Source organism: Branchiostoma lanceolatum, chromosome 3 (genome assembly GCF_035083965.1).
Source record: "Branchiostoma lanceolatum isolate klBraLanc5 chromosome 3, klBraLanc5.hap2, whole genome shotgun sequence".
NCBI classification, from domain to species: domain Eukaryota; kingdom Metazoa; phylum Chordata; class Leptocardii; order Amphioxiformes; family Branchiostomatidae; genus Branchiostoma; species Branchiostoma lanceolatum.
The window spans coordinates 27,569,907-27,596,486 of NC_089724.1; the positions used below are offsets into that span (position 1 = coordinate 27,569,907).

General features: G+C 39.7%; 3 protein-coding genes across 3 annotated transcripts; 1 reads left to right on the forward strand and 2 right to left on the reverse strand.

Annotated features, from left to right (window-relative positions):
• Positions 1-4,430: 4,430 nt before the first annotated feature.
• On the forward strand, positions 4,431-15,377 carry LOC136429499 (meiosis 1 arrest protein-like). Its single transcript, XM_066419331.1, has 14 exons — positions 4,431-4,518; positions 5,539-5,696; positions 6,933-7,109; positions 7,629-7,721; positions 8,238-8,334; positions 8,841-8,891; positions 9,227-9,319; positions 10,465-10,544; positions 11,174-11,299; positions 11,976-11,987; positions 12,402-12,503; positions 13,103-13,327; positions 14,155-14,295; positions 15,168-15,377. The coding sequence occupies exons 1-14, from the start codon at positions 4,473-4,475 to the stop codon at positions 15,375-15,377; spliced, it is 1,611 nt and encodes a 536-aa protein (XP_066275428.1). The 5' UTR covers positions 4,431-4,472.
• Positions 15,378-16,186: 809 nt separating this feature from the next.
• Positions 16,187-19,875, reverse strand: LOC136429500 (uncharacterized). Its single transcript, XM_066419332.1, has 5 exons — positions 19,870-19,875; positions 18,866-19,052; positions 18,055-18,195; positions 17,381-17,521; positions 16,187-16,898 (listed from the first exon to the last, which is right to left on the reverse strand). Exons 1-5 carry the CDS (start codon positions 19,873-19,875, stop codon positions 16,873-16,875), a joined length of 501 nt encoding a protein of 166 aa, XP_066275429.1. The 3' UTR covers positions 16,187-16,872.
• LOC136429335 (uncharacterized) lies at positions 19,861-25,356 on the reverse strand. Its single transcript, XM_066419189.1, has 5 exons — positions 24,930-25,356; positions 23,332-23,422; positions 21,722-21,904; positions 20,829-20,975; positions 19,861-20,072 (listed from the first exon to the last, which is right to left on the reverse strand). The coding sequence occupies exons 1-5, from the start codon at positions 24,978-24,980 to the stop codon at positions 19,876-19,878; spliced, it is 669 nt and encodes a 222-aa protein (XP_066275286.1). The 5' UTR covers positions 24,981-25,356; the 3' UTR covers positions 19,861-19,875.
• Between the last annotated feature and the right edge of the window lie 1,224 nt (positions 25,357-26,580).

Below are 26,580 nucleotides of genomic sequence, written 5' to 3' on the forward strand. Positions count from 1 at the left end.
GACACAAACATACACACACGCGCACACACACGCAAACACACTAACTTCGCATGATTTGCACTTCAGTGTGTACATCTCTGTCCAACCTACCTGCGTACCAAATAACATGAAAATCTGTTGTTCCTCTCTTCAGTTATACCCCTTTAGAACATTTTTACAAATAGGCCATTGCAGTTCCAGGGACACAAACCAGGGGGCCCAAAATCGACCTTGACCATTCTCCTCCCAGCGCATACCCACATACCAAATATCATTACAATCCATCAACACGTTCTACAGTTATGCTGACTTTAAGCATCCGACGACACCCATGCAAACGATTTACCTCCTTACTTATGCAAATTCGGTCTCATTTGCATAGTTTGCACTTAAGTGTGTACAACTTGGTCTAACCTACCTGTGTACCAAAGAACATGACGATCTGTCGATCCACTCTTCAGTTCTTCTACATTGAAGATTTTAACAAATACGCCTTTGCAGTTCCAGTCACACATGCCAGGGGGCCCAAAATCGACCTTGACCTGCCTCCTCCTAACACCCACCCACATACCAAAAATCATTACAATCCATGTACAGGTTCTACAGTTATGGTGACTTTAAGCGTCCGGTGACACATACATACACACAAACACCAAACGCAAGCAAAACAGTATCTCCATGAAAAAGCCTTTTTTCATGGAGATAATGAAATGAAGGAGTGTGTAATTTCACTTCACTAAAGAAGTGGATAATCTAATTCGTCTTCCAGGTCTTCTACAAAAAAAATTCTGCCAGGGTACATGATTCCACCAGGCCTATATAGGGTACATAATTCTGCCACCATAAAAATATACGTCCAAACAAATACCCAACGTTCCCCAGCTCCCCAGTATAATGCACTCCTGCATATCAAAACTCTGTATACATGAGGGGTGCTGCACTAGAGATCTCTTAAACCCACTTTTTTTTTCAAAGTGGCGGATTTATCTAAAACGGCGGATTAATGTTAAGGAAAGTTACATGCGAGGTAATTCTATAGAAACTAATTCTGCACGTGGTTAACGCTGCTGCATACTTGTCTCTCGTCTGGTAGCATGATGTCATAAACAAGTATCATACATTAGAGTCAGTAACCTACTTATAAAATATTTATAGAAAAGCCAATAGAATATTTTTATGTTGCCAACGTCGTAGGAGGAATGCTTCAAACGTTCAGCCGCATGTGCGCCCCCGTCTGGCACGTGTGTTTCCGCGCCTTAAACCTTCGACTCAACAGGTTACTTGTCAGCATAACCTTAGAAAATTAAGAAAATTAGAAGACGCTCGTGCTGATTCACGTGTTCATCGCACGGGGATAGAGTTTAAAGGCACACAGAGCGTTTTATAAGGCTTGAAAACTATGTTATGGTATAGTGTTACTGAAACTTACTATGTAGGAATGACTAGATATTGGAGTTTTTTTAATTCAAGTTTCAAGCCTCATAAAATGCTCTGTGTGCCTTTAACAAGGGTTGTTTATTGATATTCATTATTATTATTAAGTAGAAAAGATTCATTATGTGTTATACAATGTGTCTATCTAATTACAGTACTAATGAAATGAAAGAGTGTGTAATTTCACTTTACTAAAGAAGTGGATAATTTCGTCTTCCAGGTCTTCTACAAACAAAATTCCACCAGGGTATATAATTTCACCATGTGTACATCCGCCACCCTGAAAATATACGTCCAAACAAATATCCAACGTTCCCCAATTCCCCAGTATAATACACTTCTGTATATCCAAACTCTGTATACCTAGGGATGCTGCACTAAAGATCTCTCAAACCCGCTGTTTTTTTTTTTTTCAAATGGCGGATTTATGTAACCCACGCGGATTAATGTTAAGGGAAGGAATGCTGAACGTTCAGCCGCATGTGCTCCCCCGTCTGGCACGTGTGTTTCCAAGCCTCCCTCCTTCGACTCAACAGGTTACTTGTCAGCATAACCTTATAAAATTAAGAAAATTAGAATACGCTCGTGCTGATTCACGTGCTCATCGCACGGGGATAGAGTTTAAAGGCACACAGCATTTTATATGGCTTGAAAACTATGTAATGGTATAGTGTTATTGAAACTTACTATGTAGGAATGACTAGATATTGGAGTTTTTTTAATTCAAGTTTCAAGCCTCATAAAATGCTCTGTGTGCCTTTAACAAGGGTTGTTTATTGATATTCATTATTATTATTAAGTAGACAAGATTCATCATGAGTTGTACAATGTATTAATCTAATTACAGTACTAATGAAATGAAGGAGTGGGTAATTTCACTTTACTAAAAAAGTGGATATTTCCGTCTTCCAGGTCTTCTACAAACAAAATTCCACCTGGGTACATAATTCCGTCAGGGTACATAATTACGCCAGGGTACATGATTCCACCAGGCCTATATAGGGTACATAATTCTGCCACCCTAAAAATATACGTCCGAACACATATCCAACGTTCCCCAGCTCCCCAGTATAATGCACCCCTGTATATCCAAACTCTGTATACATGGGGGTGCTGCACTAGAGATCTCTCAAACCCACTGTTTTTTTTTTTTCAAAGTGGCGGATTTATGTAACCCGGCGGATTAATGTTAAAGGCAACCAAAGCAATACTAGGGACCAAAAAATGGAAATAAAAAGAATTCTTAATTCTATTCTAGCGACATTTACTAGCACTGTTTAACACATTTGTGTAATAAATTTATACCTTGAGCATTTTAAAACCGTGCAAAAACATGCCATACGATGATCCCCCTAGTTTCGTGTGCCTACAAAAACCCCGGCGACGACCTTTAGTGAGTTCTCACATTACAAAAAAGTCATATTTTTGCGTCGTGGACGTCGCTATACATTGTGATAGTTTTGTTTGAACTAATCATGCATAGAAATGACTAAATTTGTTGACTTTCAAAATCCGATTTTTGGGCCCTAATATTGCATGGGTTGCCTTTAAGGGAAGTTACATGCGTCGGGGTTGTATAAGAGCTAATTCTGCACGTGGTTTACGCTGCTGCACACTTTTGCCTCGTCTTGTAGCATGATGTCATAAATAAGCTCCCTACATTACAGTCAGTAACCTACTTACGCCAGATTCTGTATAACAAGCCCTGACCCTGGCGGATCTCTGTTAGTCAGTCTGGTTGTCTTATTGTCCAATTGATATGGCGGCTGTACTTGAGCATAGCCGTAAATAAATTAACCTCAAACACTACAATATAAAGTGTGAGTAATCACTATACATGAAAGGAAAAAAGAATTCCGAACATTCTTGAGCTCAGAGTTCACAGTAGTCACGTAGCCACATTTGGGTTTAACTTCAGGTATTAAGAATTTCGTTACCATACACGTTACCGTACTTTTATATGGATTGAATCATCATCAAGCACAAGAGCTGGTTTTACCAACCTTCTTCAGCCAAATACTTCAACTTCAACTTCGATTACCCCCAAATAACCCCGCGAGAGGCAAAGTAGGGGAGTTGGAGGTCCCAGGCTAAGGCGGGCAGGCCTCCAGCCTGCCATGGCGCGGAATGACTCAACGGTGGGAGCCGTAACAACGTTAACCGCGCCAGGCAGGGCGTTCCACTCGGGGATGGTGCGGGGGAAGAATGAATGTTTGTAAGAGTCTGTCCAAGCGTTGGGTGGTAGAAATTTGAGCGTGTGGCTCCCCCGGGTGCGCCCCTGAGCTGGTTTCAGTAGACTATCTGAGTTAATATTGATGTAGTTATTGACTAGCTTATAGAAAAGGGTGAGGCGGGCGTTCCTCCTCCTTTCAGAGAGAAGGGTCCACTGCAGGTCATTGAGCAGGTTTAGTCAACCTTCGAAACTCGTGCAGCCTTACTTTAGTGATCAGTACACAAGCTCATTCCCCAAGAAACTCACGCAGTCTTGCTTAAACGAGAAGTTGACAAGCTTAACTCGGTGATGGGTTGGCTGATTCCACCAGAGTGAGTTGGCGCCATTGACGTCATCACCCACAATGCTTCACGTCCCGTTAAACATGGCGGCCGTCTGCAGACGATAATATTGAGTTGCGGAGATTCTGAGGTAAAATTTCAATGTCTGTATCAACAAAGTTGTGTTACAATGATAATTTGTCATGGGGATACATTTCTGAATGTTTTCATGCTACTTACACTTGCTCATATACCGTCAAAGGCTATATTTTTTCACATCATCGGCTGCATGCAGTTGGCCTAATTTGAAAAATTATGATTATCACAGCTTCTAAATTTGAGTCAACATGATAACCTGACCACTGCATTGACAACGTAGCGATTTCCTCAACGTAGAAGGTGTTGTAAATATATAAGAAGCACCTAGTTGCCATAAAAATCATTCTAACTTTAGAGTTTAGATAGTCAAGGCTGTTCATGGCCCTCCGAACTAATGTTTCACGAGTTGAATAACATAATAATGCAGGCTTTCTTCCAGAACAGTTTGATTGAGGTAATTTCCAGCCATGAACAAGCAGCAGTTGACAAGAAACCAGTTTGCCAGACAGCCAGGTATCTGACGATTTCTCTTGTAATGTTAACTACCTCCATGAAAAATGGAGATCATATTCTTATTCTTTATTTCTGTTTTGAAGCTTGTACTAGTAGTTGCCCCCACGAAATTTGCTATACTTATTGTCTTAAGCCCAGTTAAGGTCACAAAAACTTATGAACTTCTTGTAATCCACCCCCCTCCCCCGCTCAGTAAAAGTCTTACTTACTTGGTTGGTTACATAGACTTAGAGGCTACAAGGTGCGACGCACGTCGCACTTAGAAAACTCCTACACGTTCTTAAAAGTCTTACATTTTAAAGTGCTCGAAATAGTGGGTGCATGTGCACCTGTGTGCACCCTAAATTGGAGCTGTGCACCTAATTTTTGACTGTGGGTGCACCAGTGCACCTAGATATTTTTGTAGGCTACAGGGTAAAGGCACTATTGTACACTAAGCATACAGAATATTCTTGAAATGTAAGTATCAGAAATAGCAAAATAACTTTTTGTTGTACTTTATTTGTTTATCACTTGTTTGAAATTTCAAGGTTAGCTATATATAGAATTACAGATTGAAGCTCTTAAGAGCATTAAACTTTTTAATTATGTTTTGCTCACATTCAAATTTATTTTATGTGGTGCACCCAATATTCTTTCTGTGCACCTAATTTTCTTTTTGGTTTGGTGCACCGGTGCACCTATAGTATTTCCAAAAAATGAATTTCGAGCCCTGATGGTCAAAAGTCTTGAGTTGAATGAAAAGTGCTGTAAGAGGGAAAGTAGCACCTTTGTACAACTTGTATTGGTTACTTTCAAAGAACTTAGTATGACAAGAGAACCTTTCAAGGTCTTTTTATCTATTTATCTATTAACCTTTAGGGTGGTGGTCCCTTCAAATAACAAAGTAACTGATTTCCAAGGGAGCCCTTAAAAATTGCCTTGACAAATCATGAACAGATAGAAGAAAAACCATAATAGAATGATAATCTCTAATGTTTATAACCTGTTTTGCATTTTTTCTGCCCTTTTCCATACCAGCCCATGTAGTCCTGGTTGACTTCAGCCCTCCCTTTGGTAGTGACACATGCTGTCAGGTCCAGCAGGCACTACAGAACATCTTGGCACTGGCAGCAAACATCACAGGCCCTCCAAGGATCCCCTTCTTTGGCTTGTTTGCCATTGGAACCTACCCAGAAGTAAGAGCATTCAGTTTTGCCATGTTTTATATAAAATGCTAAGAAGACCTGATTTTTTGTGTCTGCCATACTGTTTTCCTCAATGTTAGTCCAGACAAATTTGATTTGATTTTAATCAGATTTTGTGCAAGAAATTGATGAAACAGGTGGTCAAACTGAAATAGAAAATAATAATTATGCAAGTTAATCCAAGGAATTTAATTGTTTTTCCTTGCTATCACTATATAGTATCAGATTTTATGTCTAGATGGCAAACCTTGTGGCATATGGTTGCATGGACGTACACATCTATAGATCTACTGAGCCAGGTTTTAAGAAAGTTTTTGGACATCAAAAACTAAGCACATGCTGGATAATGCATTCTATGAACTATCATATAGCAGATGATCTTTACCAATCATGCTTTTAAGCTTTTTCCAGGAAACTTGTCCTAGCTGACTCAATATTACTGTGTACTAAGTACTGTACAGTGTAGCAAGGGCTCTAACACCACTTCAGATATGGATATGATCCTCTTAGTAAATACATATACCTGAGTTCCTGTGTTTCCAGGGACTTGACAGACTTACTTGGTTCTTCCCAGAACCTGACAGAATCTCCTTGATTCATCCTGGAACCACTGGCAGTTTTCCCTGGAAATCAATTTAGGCTCCTTAAGTCTGAGTGTCCTACCTTAATCACAGCTTTTAGATCCCATTTAACAGCGGTTGACTCAATGCATTTTAAGCTTGGTTACTAGATGATGATTGAAATTCTAACAGTGACTTTGGTATGTTATAGAATGAACAACGGGTGCTGTTGATTATTATTCAACGTCAGCAAAATGAAGTGCTGCTCTTTTCTTTAAAAGTCTGATTTATTAATTTGGTCTAATTATCCTTGCACCACATTCATTTGGGAATGTGGCAGGTGAGTAACTGGCAATGAGGTGGTTGGACATTTTACAGTTAGGCCACACCAATTTAATTGGTTGGTTCTCACATTTTTTTCAATTTTTGAGAAAAAGTATGGCGCAACAGGGAAAAAAAAGACAAAAATATAATGAATGATTAGATTATTCAAGTTTGAAAAAAGCAAAACACCATATGCAGACATCCAACCCATCCTGGTACTCCCATTGTACAGTAGATGCACCTGTTTGTCGAAGATTATCAAAAGCACTAACCAATAACCATGAATAAACCACAGAGTGAGTGAAGCAGCTGGCTATTAACCCCTAATCATCTCCCTACATAGGCACTTCTCCCATTGCAAGCTGTGAGAGGAAACCTCTCTAAGATTCACAGTGCCCTTCAGGAGCTCAGGAGCTTCCAAAGGGAGGGGCTTGTTGGAGGAAAGACTGCAGGGTGTCTGGGGCAGGGACTACAGGATGCCATGGCACAGTTCAAAAGGCAGCAACATCTGTACAAACAGGTCACTTTGTTTCTGAAATTCTTACTTTATATTGTTGGCTTAAAGCAAACTTTGTGGGTCTTTGTCTAATACATTTTTTTTTCAAATTGTGCTTTTCCCATAGTGGAAGATTACTGGCCATCTTGAAATATTTTTTTTCACAGCTTGTGCGTGTGTTTGTTGTCAACTGGTATAGCTCAACTATAGGCACACATGTATGAAATTGAATGATTTTTAAAATTATCATTATAGGGTGTGATTAGATATTTTTATAATAAGATAGTTAGACTTCGTAGCCCCTTTGCTTCTGGAACTGTAGTATATTTTGTAAAGGTAAATTGGCCTTTTTGAAAAAGTGCAATATTCTGGCTTAAAGTACATCAGATACACAGTCACACATTTGTACTGACAAAACTGCTGCCTGCACAGTATCCTTCATAATGAGGCACATGGAATTCACAGGTTTTACAAAATTGCTCAACCTTAAAGCTTTGTAAAAAAACTGAAATGTGCCATCCTGTTTTTCTTTCAAATCCTTAGCTTGAGTTGATGGTGATAACCTGTCGTCCCAGCAACATTGTAAACAAGGAAGTGGAGAAGGCATGCTCTGTACTCGACATGGATGTACTGAAGGTCTGTTACTTTTACTCCATTCAAAGACCTTTACTGTGTTCAGACAGTCTTTTGCTATGTACAGTGATTATAGTTGACTTCAACGTATTTTTAGACCACCTCTAATGCCCCCATGTTCATTTTCAAAAGTGTCATCTCACTCACCACTTCTTCTTTGCATCCTTTCACCACCAACCTTCTGACTTTAAAGTAGACTTACATTATTACAGGTTTGCGTAGCAAAACCTTTGTTGGATCCATTGGCATGTGTGGTGATTTTGATTTTGTGACGTCGCAGGATTGCTTTACCATTTCATTGGGAGGGGTGTTTTTTGGGGTCGCTAGCTTTCTCTCTATTTCTAACAAATCGTCACACAACTATCACACATTCAACCCAAATTAAATAGAAAATTCAATACTAATTCATATTTATCAAAGACCCCGTAATCGCTAAACCAACATAGAAAACCTTAAGTATATGTAGCACAAATACTTAACTCTAGTTTCTTTTTGTGTTCCCTCTGTGTCTCCTTACAGAAGGTACAGGTGGTGTGTATGAGCCAGCCCGAGGACCTGGGAGCCTCAGACCTCTATCTGATGGAGGACAGTCCCAGCAACACTGCTGCCACTGGGGGTAAATGGGCTCAGATTTCTCACATTTTCAATTCTTTTTCGTTTCGTTTCAAGGCATCCTCATTAGAGGTGAAGCATGATGCTCTTTGAAGTAGCTAGTGGTAGCGCAATGCAGCTTCGCTACGGCTTGCGTTTTTGGCCTAGCACACTGGGCCACCCCTACTCTTCTTGATAAAGTGTGTTGGGATCTTTTACATGCAGAGGTTTGACGCTTGAGGCTAATGCCTGAAGCTCCCTCATACACGGGGCCACCGGCTTTGCATCACCATCCGAAATGACTATCAATACCAATATCTGTGCATTCATTCGTCACATATCATTTAGCGGCAGTCTCTAGATATCAGAATCCTAGCAGTGTACACTGAGGAAAACATAGACTTCACATTTGAATACCTGTACTTAATAGTGATGTTCACAATAATATCATTACATAGTGTGTTTCTTATAGGAAAATCATTTGTTGTGATTTTGATGCAGATCTTTTGTTTTGGTTTGTACGATATATAGGTGAAGGTGGACTGAACTGTGGGATGGTGGATGTTGTACATCTAGACAATGGTGGGCTTTAGGCTAGGATTGTACTACACGTTTAGTAGCACTAACAGTCATATAACTGATAGACATCATTGCAGCCTCATGAATATATGATTGTACACAATTTAGCTCTGGAATTAGAGACTAAAAGATATAATACTAGGAAATATGAACTTATTTGTTTAATCTATCACACTTTGGGTTATAACAGTTTCATCAAATTGTGGTCAGATCTTTATAATTAATGGTTCTGAGGTATGGCTCTCCCAAAACATAGGACTTCCAGCTTGATATCCTATCTGAATTATTTTTAAGAATGCAGAGGTAATGTTTTTGTTGTGTACACTAAATGGCTACAGATGGGGTGAGCCTGCATCAGTTCCTGAAGGGCTGGCTAGGTGACAGTGGGACAGACAGGGAACATCTCCACATAACACTGCCTGGCATGGCAGGTCAGTAGCAAAAATTTTGATTACAATCTTTCTTTCAGACTATATAAGACTAAATGTTGATACATAATAGGTAAGGTACGCCAAGAATAGTTACTCATTCGACAAGCAACTTGATAAAATTTTGAAGCAGTCAGACCTTTCAGAAAGCATCCACTATCTTTCATCAGTGACTAAGGAAAGATCTGTCAGTACAAGGTTTTATACCAAAACTAAAAAAAGATTAGATATGTCTAACCTTCATCACCGTTATTAGTAAGATACACTACACAAGATATACAGTCAAGCAACTGGATAGATTATGTAAACTGTCAGACATTTAATTTCAGCTAACATGTATGCATCCACTTTCTTTTGTCACTGACAAAAGGTATCAGGCCCATAAGACCCATAAGACATTACATGTCACCCAGATTGTTTATTTTTGTGGTTCTGTGTTTTAAAGGCACCCAGAGCATTTTATATGAGGCTTGAAAACTGGAAATATTCTAGTTGCTGTAATCTTTATGAAATTGACATTTAATGCCACTGTTTTCTTATCAAAAGTGCTCAAAAACGGCACAAAAATAAGCATCATGATCTTTTAGTTTTATGCGCCTAGTGTAAATAGACCGATACCATAGCCCCGCCCACCTCCGTTGAAACGTACAAGTGCAAAATTAAAACATAAAAATGCAAATATTTGACGGACACGCAGTCACTCTCTCATTGGTCGAACCGCTAATTGTGAGGGACAGTCAGAATCAGTCTATTAGGCTTGGATTTTCTTTCAGTTCTCACCAACACAAGGACTTCGTATCTTTGCTCCTTTAATATGTAATGGTATTAATAGTTTTATTGAAACTTACTATGTGTAGGAATGACTAGAAATCAGAGTTTTTTATTCAAGTTTCAAGCCTCATAAAATGCTCCAGATGCCTTTAACCAAGATGGGCTGTGCTAAGAGATTTGTCTGTAGCCTAAGCAGTGTCACTATACAAAATGACAGGCAAAAACACATAGCCTCAAAGTTTGATTGATTCGTTACAGTAGTACTTGAGACAAAGGTTCAGTAAGGAAAAACATATGGAGACCAGTTAATGGCTTTAGAATCAGTATGCCCGATATTGGTTTTTGACACTTAACGATTGATTTTTTTCACAACACAGGTATTGGAGCTCTGACCCTGAAATGTGACCTGAATGAGAGGATCCTGGACCCCACCCATCTGCTGCAGCCTCTCATCTTTGTACGTATTTTATGAGAAAATACTTACAATGATTATCTGTATCTATATAGCTGCCATTTGTCGAAACACCAGCCTTGCAGGCACGCGGCGCGGCAGCAGCTGGTTGAATTACACTGAGCAGCCTGTCACGCCTAGTCTTTGCACATCTGACTGTAACCGTTCTTTAAAGCTATTTAGTGAGGATGCTCCTACAGCACTTGATGATAATGAGTTCCATTTTACTATCAATAATGGTTCTCGGAAAATATGAATTTTGGAACACATCAATCCTTGCAAGCATGGTTGATAACTCTGGTACTTAAAGGCATGACTATTAGCGGGTTAGTCATTATTATCACACTGATTATCATGACATTAACTTGAATTAGATTATTTTTAAAATTAAGTCAAAATTTGCATGTATGATTATGAGTCAACGTTCAAAATTTGCAAGATCCTAGTTTGTATAAAATATGAACTCTTTTAAATGTTTTGAAATGAAGCAACTTTGTGATAAAGGTAAATTTTGATTCAGAAGTAAATTAATCAGATTGTATTGTATAGAATCTACAAGTTGAACAAAGGTCAAGTTTAAAAGTAATAATTTGGAAGTACAAGACTTAGTGTCTTATCATCTCATCCTTGCTTAGGCCTTGGCACCAGACACCAAGGGTTCCACCTCTGCTGCCCAAAGCAGAACCACAGGCTCAGCTGCACCCGTGTACAAACTCACTGCTGTCAAACTAGTCAACACTGCCAACATATGTGAATCTGTGGTGAGAACAATCACTTTATATCTTTTGATCATTTATTGTAAAAAAGACTTCTATTAGCGAAGTAAAAACAATTGAACTTCACTATTCTTCCTGGAGTCATTACACGTAACATACACATTACATTAGAAGTTGTGAAATATACATTACATTACACAATATATACATATTTACATAGTCATCAATTTCAAATTACTACCAGTTCTGTATAGACCTCTTTGTGTCCGTTTTCAGTCTGTCTTTGATGAGTGTTTTAAATATGGATGGTACAGATGATCTGATGTGATGTAGAAAAGTATTGAATGATTTTGTACACTGGTACAGGAAAGACTTTGTTGCAGGTGATGTTCTTGGCGCTGTTTGAAAATTGGTAATTAATAAATTAGCAATTAGTAAAGCCTTTAAGGGGGTTATCATTAACAAGGTAAAGATGTAAGCTAATAGGCTAGTTAGTATGTACTTTCTACATGACACCACATGCATATGCTAGGCATGCAGTATGGTCAAGTATCAGTAGGGGGCCTACCAGCATTTGATTTCTAGTTTGTGCTTTTGCCTGTGCCTTGCTCTGATGTTCAATATCCAATGATTGCTAGCATCCGTAATGACAGCAAAATACTTCTGCATTCTATGTGAACCATTTACTAAGTCTTCCTATTCTGTTTGCACCCGTCTGTAGGTTTACGGGATGGTAAGTTTTTTGTCTTTTTTCAGACTTACCAATAATCACTAAGACTTACTAAAATTTGAAGAGAGCTTTCAAGCTTTCATTTTTAAATGCTTATGGAATCATAGGGCTATCACTTTGAATATCAGCTGTCTTTTGTCTATCCATACTTGATGATGTTGTTGTTGTACCATGGTAATGGAAAGGGAAAAGAAGTTGGAAGTTTAAGATATATACTGCTACTACTGTCAGTTAGTCTAATTATTAAGCCATAGATAAATAGTCTGCTACATTATACAAAAAATTGAATTTACAAAATGAAAACGAATAATCTATTGAGAACATGACTATGAGTATACCAGACCACTCCACCATATGGCTTAGTATAGAATTCAGTATGTTATCAAGATGCCCAGATTTTCCTTCTTTTTTTCACAGCCCCTTGTAGTTAGTGCCACTTCCTGCTGGAAGTTAGACTGGGAGGAGCTGGAGTCCAACCAGACAAACTTCCATGCTCTCTGCCACCTGCTACAGGAAAAGGTGAGGCACTGAGCTTAATGCAATGCTTACAGGATGTCCTAAGTGTCTGTTTGTATTCATATTTTGGGTCTGCCCTTGGTCCTGAATATGCCTTCCAATTGAAAGACATGAGTTTTAGCAAGCAGCACCTTTCTCTTAACGCTCCCAAGAGAGTAGAGTACTACTTTGGGCTTTTTGTTTCTTTGTGTGTGTGTATGTGTATGGGTTTGTGTGTGTTTGTCTATCTGTCTGTGAGTGTGTATGTGTGTGTATGTTTTACTCCACTGCAGTTTATATATGTTCTGCCAGAGGGCACTAACCATAAAGGGGGCAAAGTCAGCTGTCTCTGACTACTTTTGTGTTTAAAGATTTGTCAGTGTGCATGATATCACAAAATCTTACCTTACCTGATACTGACTTGTTGACTTTTAACAGGTAAAAATTTCACTTGATCTCATCAAAGATCTCATCAAAGAGTAAATACTATTCAGTGGTCATGATATAACAAAATTGTACCCTTTATTATACTGACTAAAAGTTGCCTTTACTATGGGGAAAAACATTGCTTTATAAGAGTAAAATGCACTGAATGATTCTTACATTTTGTACACCCGCTATAGGGTCTGGCAGTCCTGGCAACAAGAGATCCTCCCCCAGGCCAGAATCAGCAGAAACCTCCCCGCCCCTCCCCCAGGGCACACTTCCTCCTCCTCCCCTCCCAGTCTACCTCTCTGCTGATCAAATCTGTGGCCGTGGGGGAACTGCTGCTGCCGTGTGACTTCATCTCACCCTCGGAGACACCTGCACAGGAGGCTGTGGACACTGTTGAGAGTTCCATAGCTCAGGTAAGGGGTGTCTTTCAGTTCTAGTATGAGGGTCTGCATGGGGTGGGGGGTCCTGACAACGCTAAATTATGCTGAATTCAGAAGAACCCCCTACCTGTTAGGCTAGAATTAAGGAAGGTGATTGCCGGTACACAAAATGTGGTCACCTCGCTACAAATTCTGTGTTACAAATTACAGGAAATAAAGATAGGCTGATTTCGCTTTACGGAAAAGAGCATGCAGGCCCTCTTGTATGGTAAATTGAAAGCTTTTAGTGTTCTATTTAACTGTTCTGGTGCTATACTGTGGGTGCAAAATGTACCTGGCATTGCTAAAAAAAACACTGAATAGTAGGCAGGGTTCAAGATCCTTTTTGTGGCTACATACCTGCACTAGATCTAGACATTGGGGAGTTAGTTCTATAGCTCACGCAAAGGGAATCTTTATAATTAAGTTTTAAAGTGGAAACTTTCAGTGTGCCAAGAAGATTCAATCCATGGATGTGCAATATAATCCACCTGGCAGTGCATCTCGGTTTCTCTATGCTGATTTCATATATTACATATTGAGTTGAGTATGGGCAAGTGTGTGCTTTCAATGTTGCTACCTCAACTTAAAAGAATGTGTTTCTCTTTATGATGATGTAAATGATGATGACCAATCTGGCATGGGCTGGTAGAAAATTAGAAACTGTATTGAGTATACTGTATTGAGCCTGTTCAACGACAATGCAATGTACAGCATGTGTTTACCAAAGTATTGCACCATGGTAATAATGTCAGCACATTGGTAGATTGAGATATGTTTATGAATATTATACCAAAGCAATAATGTTAACACATTGATAGCTTGAGGTGGAGGACATGTTCAACCCCCTCCAGGTGAAGTCAGGCCTGTACAGCTGTCTGACTCCACAAGTCAGGCAAGCTACAGCAGCCACTACAGGGCAGCAGGGAAAACGCAGGTTTCAGTACTCAACAACATCACAGGTAATGGAGTTTTCATGAGGTTTGATAATTAGTATTTTACAAATGTTTTGATAGTCTATTAGTCCATGAAACCCCACAAGCTACAAAAGCATGTTTAAGAGCCATTACTATATGTAGGGCAGCAGGGAAAACGCAAGTTTCAGAACTCGACAACATCACAGGTACGGACTTTTAATGAGGTTGGAAAATTAGTATTTTACAAATGATTTGGTAGTCTTTTAGTCTATAAAAACCCACAAGCTACAAAGTCATGTTTAAGAGCCATAACTATATGTAGGGCAGCAGGGAAAGCGCAGAATTCAGAACTCAACAACATCACAGATCTTAAAGAGTTGCAAAGAGATTTGAAATGTAGTAGTTGCCTTCTGCAACCCCTCGGTTGTCAGTAAGACGAAGTATGACTATAGGTGTAAGTGAGCCTGACCACCCCTATATGTACATGTAACCTCCATTTGGTATCTTTCAACTTGATTACCGTTCTGATAGCTTTGACTGTATTTGAACTGCAACAAGACAAGAGCGCCAGGCAGCAATTACTGATATCATGCACCACATATCAAACATTGATAACAATCAGAATAGTCTTTAAGTCTTTAGCCACAAGATATATTTGAGAGCCATATATATTATGCAAAATCTTGTTTTAGTCCTTAGATGCTCCCGCAACTTTGTTGCCTACATGTACATGTAGATCTACTTCGTAAACTGTTTTCCTCCAGATGTTGCCGTCTTGTTTTGGTCGACTGTACTGTGGCCAGATTTTTTATGGCTAAGAGGAATTTAGTGAAACAGATTAGAGTAAGAAGTTGGACACTTTAAGATGACGCGTTTAAAACCATGCAGTGAAAATCTTTCTTTTCTCATTTTGCCAGGTTCCTCAAAGCTCCATGTCTACAGGTGCAAGACACATCCCTCAGCAGTCGAGAGGTGCTCAGACAAACCAAGTATCTACCAATCAGAAGGGAGCACCATACAAACGACACGAGAACAATCAAAGGGGACGCTTTTGTCCGCCAAAGGCAAAGAAGAGCAGGGTGTTTGATGAAGATGACATGTTCCCAGACTTTACCCCTGACTTTTGAAACCAGAAAAATATGTATCCACTTAATATAGCCTCAAGCCATTTGCAATTGTTTTGTTACTTGGCATTTCTTTGTAATTTTGATGAGATAGGTTCTCAGATGTATATCTACAAGATATTTCCTGGCCTCAGTTTTTCAAGTTTGTCACTGACTAACTTATAAGGAGTGTGTGTTGGTGAAAGCAAAGTAGCCTCTCACACTGTATCACATATGTTGACTTGCTAAGGACCAAAATGAATTGGTATTCCATTTTGTTGCTAGCCTTTCTTGTGCGAAATTTGACAGAATATTGTAATATCAAACTCAAATGTTTGTCTAGAAATAAGCTATATCAGAGTCTGCTTTCTGTCTGCAACAAGTATTTAGTGCTTCCTGTTCTATAGCTTTTCTGTTTGTAGTGCTTCATGAAACACATTTAGAATAAAATTGTGCTTTTTGAAGTTGCAGTACGGTGATGTCAGTATGTCTAGATTACAAAGCTGAGCCGTTGGATTTGTGGTTTTGAGTTTGGGGTGAAAAGGTCACTGCAAAAGCCTTGATCATTAAACCACTGCAAACATTTGCAGTATGTGATTGGCGAGATCAAGCATTTCCAATCGCTGTTCATACTTGTCTACTCCAAGTACAGAGCTCATGCTCTACAAGTCATGATAGCTACTGTACTGTGTCTACTAGCTAGAAGTATAATTACAATTGTATTACTGATTCATGGATTTTTTGAAGGCAAATCTTTCCATTTGACTAACACAGGTCTTGACATTCTGACATATAAATGCCCACACTTGAAATAATGATCCGCAATGCATGACAAGTTTTCAGCATAATATTTATTGTCAAGCTCAAACAAGTTGAAAACATGAAATTATATGTGATAACCAGAAGAGAAGTCTTGCTGGTCAATTTATGTGACACTTAACTGCATACATTATTTCTCAACAGGTAGCAAGTTAGCAAAGCTCAATGCAGAAAAAATGCCACAAAAACTCTAGACAAAACAAGTTGTGTAGGACAATCAATGAAGAGCAATTATAAAGAGTGAGAGTCACTGTATGCATATGTTCAATATAATTCCATAAGACAGCATACACTGTTAAACATTTTTCTCAAGCTAGTCACCTTTTATCAGTGTATGGCACATTTCACAAAAAAATACTTCTACCATACTTTGTGTTGCATTAACTTGCTCTCTGCAGGTTCTTTGTTTGGCAGCGAATTCAAGTACATGAAACTTAACAGTGCAGAAAATGCCAAGGTTGTGCTAAGAGGAATTATACTAGAGCATTGGAAAAGTGCTCTACATGTACTTATAGTCATATTCTAAATGTTGGCAACATTTTCTAGTGTAGCACCCTTAGGATTTACTCTGATAAGCGCATTTCTCTCAAGCTGTCCTGATATCAATCATTATCAGTGACACACAAATGTACAATTTTTAAATTCCGAAATATTGATAGTTTGCTGTTCTTGTCAGTACATCTATGGACTGCTTTGTTGATCAACTGAACCAGTCTGGAAGGCGAACTGTGAAAAGAAAACAGTTGTCATTATGCGAGTCGATATAGAGGTATATTATTTTCATATCATACATGTAGATACAACAACATGGATACCATTGAAAATTCCTATGTTAATTGGCTTTCGCATATAGATTCTACAAAGCAGAAATATTGCAAAAGCATATCTATGCATTGTTTAGTGGTTTTAAGATTCTCATGCAATGATTTTTTGTGCGTGTGTGTACATGTTTGTTCTATTATGGGAATGTTAAAGCTAAGTCATATTTATAAAAAAAAAAAGTAGCCATAGACATGTGTCTTCCGGTTTCACAGATTGAAACTTTCTGAATGATTTCCAACATTGGAGGACACTTTCAAGCTTGGTTCGAGCAGGAGCTCGACCAAAGTGAGTGAGTGGAGGTGAACAGATAGAGTTTCCAGTGCCTTGTTCAGAAACGCTCACTATTTGTTTTGGTTAAGGTAGGATGGTGACCTGGGGACACTCACCATTGTTTAGCTGGCACAGGTGCTCCACAATCCCGTTCATCTCACAGGTGTACAGACCGATCAGAAGCCCCTCTAGGTTTGCCTGGTCCCCATTCTTCCTCTGCCAGACGTCTATTGTTTCTCTAATCGCGTCTGCTGGTCCTATGATAACAATGTATAGAAAAGTCTTTAGTGTTCATCAATCAATAGTTTGAAATCATATAATTGGAAAGATCCAAATCTTTAAAGTCATCAAAAAGTTTGATACAAGTCAAAACATGTGTATATTCACATCTAATAGACCAGTGGCATAACAGGCAAGAGTGCATGGCTGTGTATACACCCTGCCAGTATAAACCTGTTATATATTCTGGCCTAGGCCTGGACTGTGCTCAGGGTATATTGTGGTTAGAGTTTAGCCTCCCTAGCACTAGTAGCAGGCTCTACAAGTCTGGCTTTTTGTCTGATGCCATATCATTTCTATATTGCACTTAGTTTCTCACAACAACGACCAAAGTGCAATGGAAACCGACTGCAATAAAAATGATGTGTCATCAGAAAGAAAGCCATACCCGTAGAGATATGTTTCTTTTATAATAATACAAAAGCATGAAATTACAATAAATGAAAATGGCAATTTCAGGTACTTGAAGCTTGTGAAACAGAGTGAGATTAATCGGAATAGTGAGTCTTACCATGTAATGTGTATATGTGTCTGAGCTCAGCAATGTCTGTTACTGAGAAGATGTTCCCACTGGTCGCCGGAAGGCACCTGGCAAGCCGGAGATACCTGTTACCTAGGTTACTCACAATGTACTCTGTAGTCTCTTCGTTCACTGAAAAAAAGAGTAACAGAGAAAAGTTATGATTGTATAGAACTCATAGTTATGCCCACTCAAATCTAACCATGTAAAATGATGTATACAGGCCTTCGGCCACTTCATTTCACACCACTTTTTAACACTTTGTACAAATTTGGGAATTTGTTTTGACATACAGCAACAAAGGGGGTGTAGAGATGTCTAGATAAGAATGATTGTGTTGGTAGTCTACAAAGGCTCGTATGCTCTTGAATCTATTCAATATTCATCCGAATGCTTTCTTTTGAGAAGAATGGAGCGTTTTACCAGTAAGAGAAATTGACAATGGTTAACTCAAATTTTCATAATAGCTCAGCTTGGGTTTGAATTAAGCATGTGTGTTGCTTGTAATTGAATGGCCAAAATACCCAACTAACAATATTTTACTGTATGTGCGGATCCCTATGCCCTGCGATTATTTTTTCTTATTGTTTTCGTCTATTTGATATTCTACAGAATGCTTCTTTGAGAAATTCGAAAACATACAGTTTTACCAGGGTGAAAGATTGAGCATGCCTATGGTCAAAGCACTTTTTGGTGATCGTTCAGCTTGGGTCAAGTTGAATCTATCCTGTGTGTGCCTGCTTAGATATCCAGCTAACAAAAGGTCTTAATAAGTATAAGATGATTATTGAGGAAAGTTTACCTGGAACCTCGTTGGCTTCTCTTGGTGATGCTCTTCTAAGCTTCCTCCTGGGGTCTGTCCCGTCCAGATCGCTGGATGTTTGTACCTCCCCGCTCTCCTGTGACAGGTGAGACAGGGTTTCACTGGTGCTGTCGTCTGCTCCCGTACTGATGCCGTCGTCAGGAAGTCTTCTGTGGTCTTTAGCAGCCTGAGGGGTAGGAAGGTTGATAAAATGGTTTCAATGTGGGCAGGTGAGATGGTAGAAAGAAGCTTTATTTCCCTAATGTATGTTGCCCATGTGTATTATTTGATTGTAAACCCTGCACCAATTCAGCACTAGAAAGGCTGCCATTGCACGGGTAATTTCTGACCAATAAAAATCATTATCATAAATCAATGCAGCTGTTAAGAGCTTAGAACAAATGGCACGTAGTACTAGAAGTAAACGTTAAGTTTGACTCTTCTTTCAGTCAACCAACAGTCATACATTTCCATGGATGGAGATTATTTCCGACGAGGGGTCGGTTCACTCTTTATACATCTTGTATGCATCTTAATTGGGCATATTTTTCATTTTGACGGTGATGGTTGAAAGCTTGAAAGAATTGAGGAAAAAAACTAAAATATTAGATCTTCATGTTTTGGTTCGCCAAGCAAACTTCCCGAGGTTTTTTTGAAGGCTGTCTTTGGATAGAAGGGATCATATGATGCTTTTTTGTTTATTGTTTATTGTTTGCATGCATGTGTAAAACCATAGATAAACAGGGCAAATTAAAACATGCAGGGGGGAGGGGACAGAAGCCTATGTGGCTTTTCGTGGGCCCCCCTCGAAACTAGACAGTAGTTATACATAATGAAAACGAAGCAAAATTAACGAAAGAACAAATGAAAATTATACCATAAATCCTAAGGATACAAATGAAAAAGAAGCAAATTTTGAATTGTAAACATCATATACAATTCATAAAGACAGATCAAAATTATACAAAAATAATGTGCTTTGTAGGTGTTTAGTTTGCAACTACACTCATCTAGCCGTCATTGTATTGAGATTGCATATTCCCTACCTCTCCCGCTGACGTGTGGTTCTCTGTTTCCGTGTTGAGTCGTTCCATTTCTATCTCCACCTCGGCAGGCTGTGCGGCTCGGGGCCGGTTGATCCTCACGGCTCCGTCTGCGCTCCTGTACAGAAACATCTGCCTTTCTCCACTTTCTGGCCTAGCGCCATCTATAAATCAAAATTGAATAGATTATTACTTTTCATGGCCATGCACATAGCGATAGCTTTTTTAGCTAAGGTCATATGTATGTATATGTGAGATAATGAATTGTGATATATGCTAAGTATGATGTGTATACATTATTCTTGTATACGCAAACTGATGTTGTTACCTAGTGTTTTGTGATTGCAATTTGAGACGATTGATTTAATAAAAGTATTTGAAAAAGGAAAAAAAAATTACTTTTGATCAAATAGGTTTATACCAACAACGTTAGTACCAGAAGGTAAAGCAGAACTGGATTATTGAATGAATAAAGACCTTTATAGTACACATACCCACTGGATATATGTACAAGTATAGGTCACAAAAATAATAGTATACAGTCAGATACGTCTATACATTGTCAAATTAGTACAAGAATTCTAAACAATATAGATTCGATTTCTTCTCGCTACTTCGTAATGATATAAATGTATTAATACATTGTACTGCTGTGAATGATCATCACAGAGGTGCCATATACAAATCAGCGACATCAAGTTCTTATTGATTCATTAATTGCTTTATTGCCCTTTCGCAATAATTTTTTCAAACTCCGTGGCTTCAGTGCAGTGTGTCTACGAAGAGTATTTTATATCTTGGATAAACCTGAGCTTGTAGGCACTTAGCGAGTAATGCATTGAAAGATTGAAAAAGGTGTGTAATGAGAGGTGCTCACAGTCGGTGTTATGTTAAAACACCAACTGTTGTAGATGACTTACTTTGGTTCTGTTGAGGAGGATGTCTCTTCCTGTACATCCAAAGGATCAGCAGTCCCGGGCCTAACACGAGGAGTATCATGCTTCCGAAACTCCCGAACACTGCTACGAGTATGATCCACAGTGGAACCTTAGGTGCAGGCTCTGCTTCTGTAGAATTGGAGATGGACAAACCGTTTGTTATTTCACTGATCAGCCACTTACGAAAGACAGTGGATACTGTCTGAACGTTTTCAAAACTTATTCAGGTGTTTGACAAAAGACAGCGGATGCTGTCTAAAACGTCTGACCGTTTTCAAACCTGCCCAATAGCTTGAGTAACGTTTTTGTACTGAGTATCTTGTTTGTTACCTGGGTGTCCAACCTTCACTGACGTTTGGTATCTCTTTTAAACACATTAAGACACTGCAAGATGCATAAGATGATGTCTGAAACGTCAGACCGTTTTCAAACTTGTCCAGTAGCTTGAGTAACATTTTTGTACTGAGTATCTTGTTACTTAATTGTCTAAACTTCACCGACGTTTGGTATCTCTTTCAAACACATTAAGATACTGCAAGATGCATAAGAGTGCAACGGTGGTAGGAGATTGGAATGAAGATACGAAATAATATTTTTTGTATACAGGCATGTAGGAGACAAGTAGAGATGGGTGCATGTTGACGCTACTCAGTGTAATGTAATAAAGACTCAAATGACTGTGTATCTCTACTATATTGTATCTGACCCTTACCTCTTCCCTCATGACCTCAATGAAAAGTGGCCTGCGTGCCGACTTGAGCTTATCATGAATAGACAAAGGTTTAAACAAACAAACAAGCAAACAAACATACGAACTCAGCCAATCAACATGTTTCGATCGTCAATTCTAACACCTGATTAGATTATCAACTCACCTCCCCCTGTGGGACCTGATGAGGTGTTGTTGTCTGTCTGTGCTGACGGTGTGGAGACCTGCTGCACCACAAGGGCGCTGCCACCACTCCTGCAGCTGTCATGGTCTGGGGACCCGGGATCACAGGGTTCGCACGTCACCTCGTCAGGGCTGTCTCTCGGGCAGTCTTGTTTAATCCGTGTTCCTGCCATGAAATGATAATGATAATAATAATGTTTTTTATTGGTCAGAAATTACCCGCAATGGCAGCCTTTCTAGCGCTGAATTGATGCAGGGTTTACAGGTCTCACATAATACACAACATATACATATTTTATCCACACTTGCATTTTGTGGAACTGTCGCAAGGGTCTGGGTGGCTGCCATTCGGCGCCAGCGGGTGACCTCAGTACGACCTTCCCCAAACGAAGTCAGGTGCATTTACACCTGGATGGAGTGAGGAAAGTCGTGTAAATTGCCTTTTCCAAGGGCACAAGATCGGTGACATGACAGGATTCGAACCCGGGACCACCTGGTTCTGAGCCGAACGCTCTGCCGTTGCGCCACACGACCCCAGAAAGTTGAAAGTTGAATTTTTCACACATTTCGGAGTATAGGGACGGCGCCCATCTCCGTTACTAGAGCCAATGGGCCACACAGGAAAAGGGCTGGTTTACTGGTAGTGAAGTGTGTTCAAGTCCAATACTCTTTCTGATAAGTGCCATTTTTAAAAGTCTTTGTATTGTGACCCGGGCGACGTTTGAAACTCCCAAATGCAAGGTGAACACTCTACCCTAGGCTATTGCATCGGTTTTTTCTTGCCATAATGGGCTAGAAACTAGTAGAAAGACGAAAATACGTGTATACCGATAGCTGTGTTTTGGGCTACATATGTTCACATTCGTGGCAGATGCCGTGGTAGCTGTGTATCCGCGACAAACAACACGTTATAGGCCGCTACAATAATCAAAGATCACCGCCCTAGTAAATATCCTGCATGCAAGGTCACCGTACCGGTTCAAGTGCTTGCACAAGTAGCCGCCACGGCCTAACCCAGCGGAACATTGGAACAGGAGGACCAAACAAGTACTAGTCTTGCCAGTGATTCACGCGACCTTTCACATTCATATCCGGATCTCAGACGTTCTAAATTCTTGATAATCTTAAGATTAACATTAATTTCAACCTACTGCATGCTCATGCTACCTTATTAGACTCTTGTGCTGATGTGATTGTTTAACTTTTGTAAGTATGTGTTGCTAAGCTGATTTATCTTGTAAGTTCTATGTATAATTACTTTACCTGTTACTTGTATTGAATCAATATGTATTCATTATTGTTGTATTACTGTGTTATGATTTCGGTATGGCTGCCTTGAGAATGTGACGTTTGCTAAGGTACACCTGTTCCGCCATACCTTCCACTTTGTTGAATAATCATAATAGATAGATAAATAAATAAAGATCTCGAAAAAATTATGGATGAATGATATACATACATCCACTGATTGTTCACGGTTATATTTATTTATGTGCAAACGTCCGTATATAGCCAAGAATAACATTATGCTAATCCAGCAAAATCGGATCATGCCTTCGTGTGATCCGTCAGAAAACAAGCTGGATGACTCACCTGGTGGGCATCTGCTGTTGCAGCACCACTCTTTGCCGAGAGGCTTGTACTGTCCGTCCGGACATTGCGCTTGGCACACCGACAACAGGACCTGGGGGACACATATACAATTGTCTATTGTTACAAAAGGGCTATGTCATTTCCTTCAATACTATGCCTGAAACATATATTGCTGTTTCTTTGATATCAGCTGATTATGAGTCAGGATGTGAATCAGCTGTTGACCTTAAGTCGCTATCACAACAGTCAGGGTTAACCTATCATGGGTGGTATTGTTTTTATCATCCATCCATTCATTCATTCATTCACTCATTCATTAGTTCATCTTTCCTTCCTTCTGCAAATCCTACGGCTTTGCTAAAAGGAGTCGAAGATTTTTTTTCAAACTGTTGCAATGTCTGAAACTTTGGCTTCACGTTGTGACTCATCTCAGACTCAAGGCAGACATACTTGGGTCTGTGAATGAGTCAGATTCAACTCCCAAACTGTAATCACTAACACAACAGTGGGACTACCCTATGATTGTAGTTGCTGTTTCTATCCTTCCTTCCCTCAACACAGCCCCCGGCTTTACCCAACAGTGTTGGGTTACACTTCCCTTCACACGGCATTGTAAACAAAACAACGGTCTTTGTTAAACATGCCAAGCGTGGGTCACATTTTTTCCTGTCTGTAATTTTCCATGGGGGTCTGGCGGACGAGGATGGTGAAATCAACGCGTTTTTGATCACATCTTCTATGCTTGGGCAAGTTTCATCAAGCCCACGCCCATGACCCCGTTCATACTAAATCGCGCAAATCGCGAAATCATGTACAAGTTCCGTTACGCTAGCTGGTGACTTTTTCGTCCTCTTACTAATTAGGATGAATTGAGCCTCTGTTGATTCAACAGATTAGAGGGCTGTGAGCAAAAAAAAACGTGTTGATAAACCAATTAGAGCCAAAAGCCCCCCCCCCCCAACAAAATAATAATACATGCTTAACCGAAGATACGTACGATATACTGTTTTTCATCATCATATGAAAGTCGCCATCTTTGTTTACGGTTATGTGCAATCCGCTTATAACGGCCCTTGTTACTTGTTAAATAGGTGATGATGTGTGATTGGCATCTAAGTGTGATGGGAACTAGTACTAATCAATTAGTGGCGTATCATTTACCTGATGATCCCGTCCATCAAAAACTGTTGACATTCTATTTCTCAGACACAGTACAGTACAGTAGCCCATATTGCCCTTAACACCCCCCCCCCCCCCCAAATACTCCGTGGAATTTATTACACATTTTGGAAGTGACAAAAACGAGAAAAAAATCTGGGTCGTCTTCCTGATCGATGTGATTTGCCGTGACATGCAATAAGTGACACAAGCCTGAAGGCAAGAACAGCAAAAAAATCACGTCGAATTAGGCAGGTACTGTACAGTGTACCTGTAATATGATCCGTAAGGTCAGATTGATCCTGATCACCGAGGAACAGCCATGTCGCACCTTTACATTATACGGTTCATTTCGTACCCGATTGTGCATCATTCTGTGGTAATCAAGCCACGAGATAGCCCTTATTGTTCGTGTACTGAAGGAAAATAAGGCACCTTACCGTAAGAAACACCAAGAGAATGGCAGCGTTGTGTAGGAGACGTGTCGTCATCTTGTTTCACACCGTGGTAGCATTCCTGTTAGTTATAACGTGCACGGATGACCCTGGCGAAGCCTTCAAATCTTACTAACCGTGGCTTAAGATCTCCAGATCGCCTTATTCCTCCAATGGGCTGAAACACGTAGACGGTTTCTAAGTGTAGCCGACGTCGGTACAGTCTGCGATGTTCTCGTATGCTGCGCGACTCTTTCTCAGACCGTTGCTTCGGGCCAGACGTCGTTACTAAACAAAGAAACCCCTTACTGGTTACCGGTTACGTGGGCGCGCAGGTATGTAGACAGGTCATGTGTGGATAAGCCAGCTAGCTGCGCTGGGGGCTGCCTATGTTTGGCTTCCGTCTCAAATTGCTTTGCATTACAAAAACATGAGGATATTCCTTGTTAAAGTATCCAAGAATGAATCCAGTTTGATATCAGTTAGTCACTAGAATAAAAGTTTGCTTACAGCATGCTGCGTAGACAAACAATCGGTTAAATTTCAACCAGGGGTCATCCAAACCTGAGTTCAAAGGTTATAAGGTCACCAGACATTCCGAACTGCTGCGTCATTCACAAGTCCCGTGTTACTAGGGAATCCCCACTATTTACGATCGATGCCGTTTCAGCCAGATCTTCAAACTGTATTGAACAATCAAAATTGCAGTCCTTTGCAATTGGACTGAATTGTATTGATTTTACAATCACTTCTACTATTGCACTTTGGATAACTTTAAAAATACATAGAGCATAAAAACATTACTATTCAACATTATTAAAAAAATTGATAACAACAATAGCAACATGTACATATCGACATAGAGTTTTTGGTGGCATCACACGGTCATGGATGACAGTGTTCTAGGGATAAACAGGTTTTGTGTCTATTTGATCTGCTTAGGGGTTGTTTCAGTCCCACACGTCGGCGGAGGTTGTAGGTTGTCTCAACTACCGGGGGCAGGAACAGTCTGCAGGGATGCGTAAGGTCGTTCAGGATCCGCTGCAACTCGCGCGCGGAGGCTTCGTGTCGTCTGGATTGTAGAGTGGGGAGTTGGTGAAGTTCAATACCAATGATTTTGCAGCAAAGCTTTTGAATCTTTTCCAGGTCATTTGATAGAGTCTTAACTTTGGATGGCCACCCCACCCAAGATCTCGCAGGACAATTTATTTGCTCGTGACAAAACCAAAGTTGATAGAGATGATACGGGCACCAGGATACGCGTATCGAACTGCTACCAAAGCTGTGTCTATATATGATGAGCAAAATGGGATGAATGTGATATTTAATCTTACAATATTTTGCACTTACCGGGCTCTTTTATCATATAAAAGACCTTTGAGGCACACCTATAGAAAAGAAAGTTGCAATGATAAGAGCTGAATGGACCCTCAGTCTCATTAACCTCACTTTGTTGTCCACAATCATCAACGGAATAGAATCAAAATGCAACACGTATTCTTATAAATAATTTTTTCTAGATTTTAATTTAACATATGGAACAGAATGCAATCAATCACTATAGCTAATACAGGTAAATACATGGATGACAAAACGCACTTTAAACTTATATGGAGAATGTAATACATAGTTAAGCATCCTAGTACATAACGAGATT

What these genes read in the sequence shown, in the direction of transcription:
- LOC136429499 (XM_066419331.1), top strand. Translation starts at nt 4,473, where the DNA reads ATGAACAAGCAGCAGTTGACAAGAAACCAGTTTGCCAGACAGCCAG. An exon ending in AGCAACATCTGTACAAACAG is followed by an intron (nt 7,110 to 7,628) that starts GTCACTTTGTTT and finishes TCAAATCCTTAG; the next exon opens with CTTGAGTTGATGGTGATAAC. An exon ending in GCCACCTGCTACAGGAAAAG is followed by an intron (nt 12,504 to 13,102) that starts GTGAGGCACTGA and finishes CACCCGCTATAG; the next exon opens with GGTCTGGCAGTCCTGGCAAC.
- LOC136429500 (XM_066419332.1), bottom strand. An exon ending in AGAAGCCAACGAGGTTCCAG is followed by an intron (nt 18,196 to 18,865) that starts GTAAACTTTCCT and finishes TCTTTTTTTCAG; the next exon opens with TGAACGAAGAGACTACAGAG. An exon ending in CCTGTGCCAGCTAAACAATG is followed by an intron (nt 16,899 to 17,380) that starts GTGAGTGTCCCC and finishes TTCTTTTCACAG; the next exon opens with TTCGCCTTCCAGACTGGTTC.
- LOC136429335 (XM_066419189.1), bottom strand. Translation starts at nt 24,980, where the DNA reads ATGACGACACGTCTCCTACACAACGCTGCCATTCTCTTGGTGTTTCTT. An exon ending in CAACAGCAGATGCCCACCAG is followed by an intron (nt 21,905 to 23,331) that starts GTGAGTCATCCA and finishes ATTTCATGGCAG; the next exon opens with GAACACGGATTAAACAAGAC. An exon ending in TCCTCCTCAACAGAACCAAA is followed by an intron (nt 20,073 to 20,828) that starts GTAAGTCATCTA and finishes TTTGATTTATAG; the next exon opens with ATGGCGCTAGGCCAGAAAGT.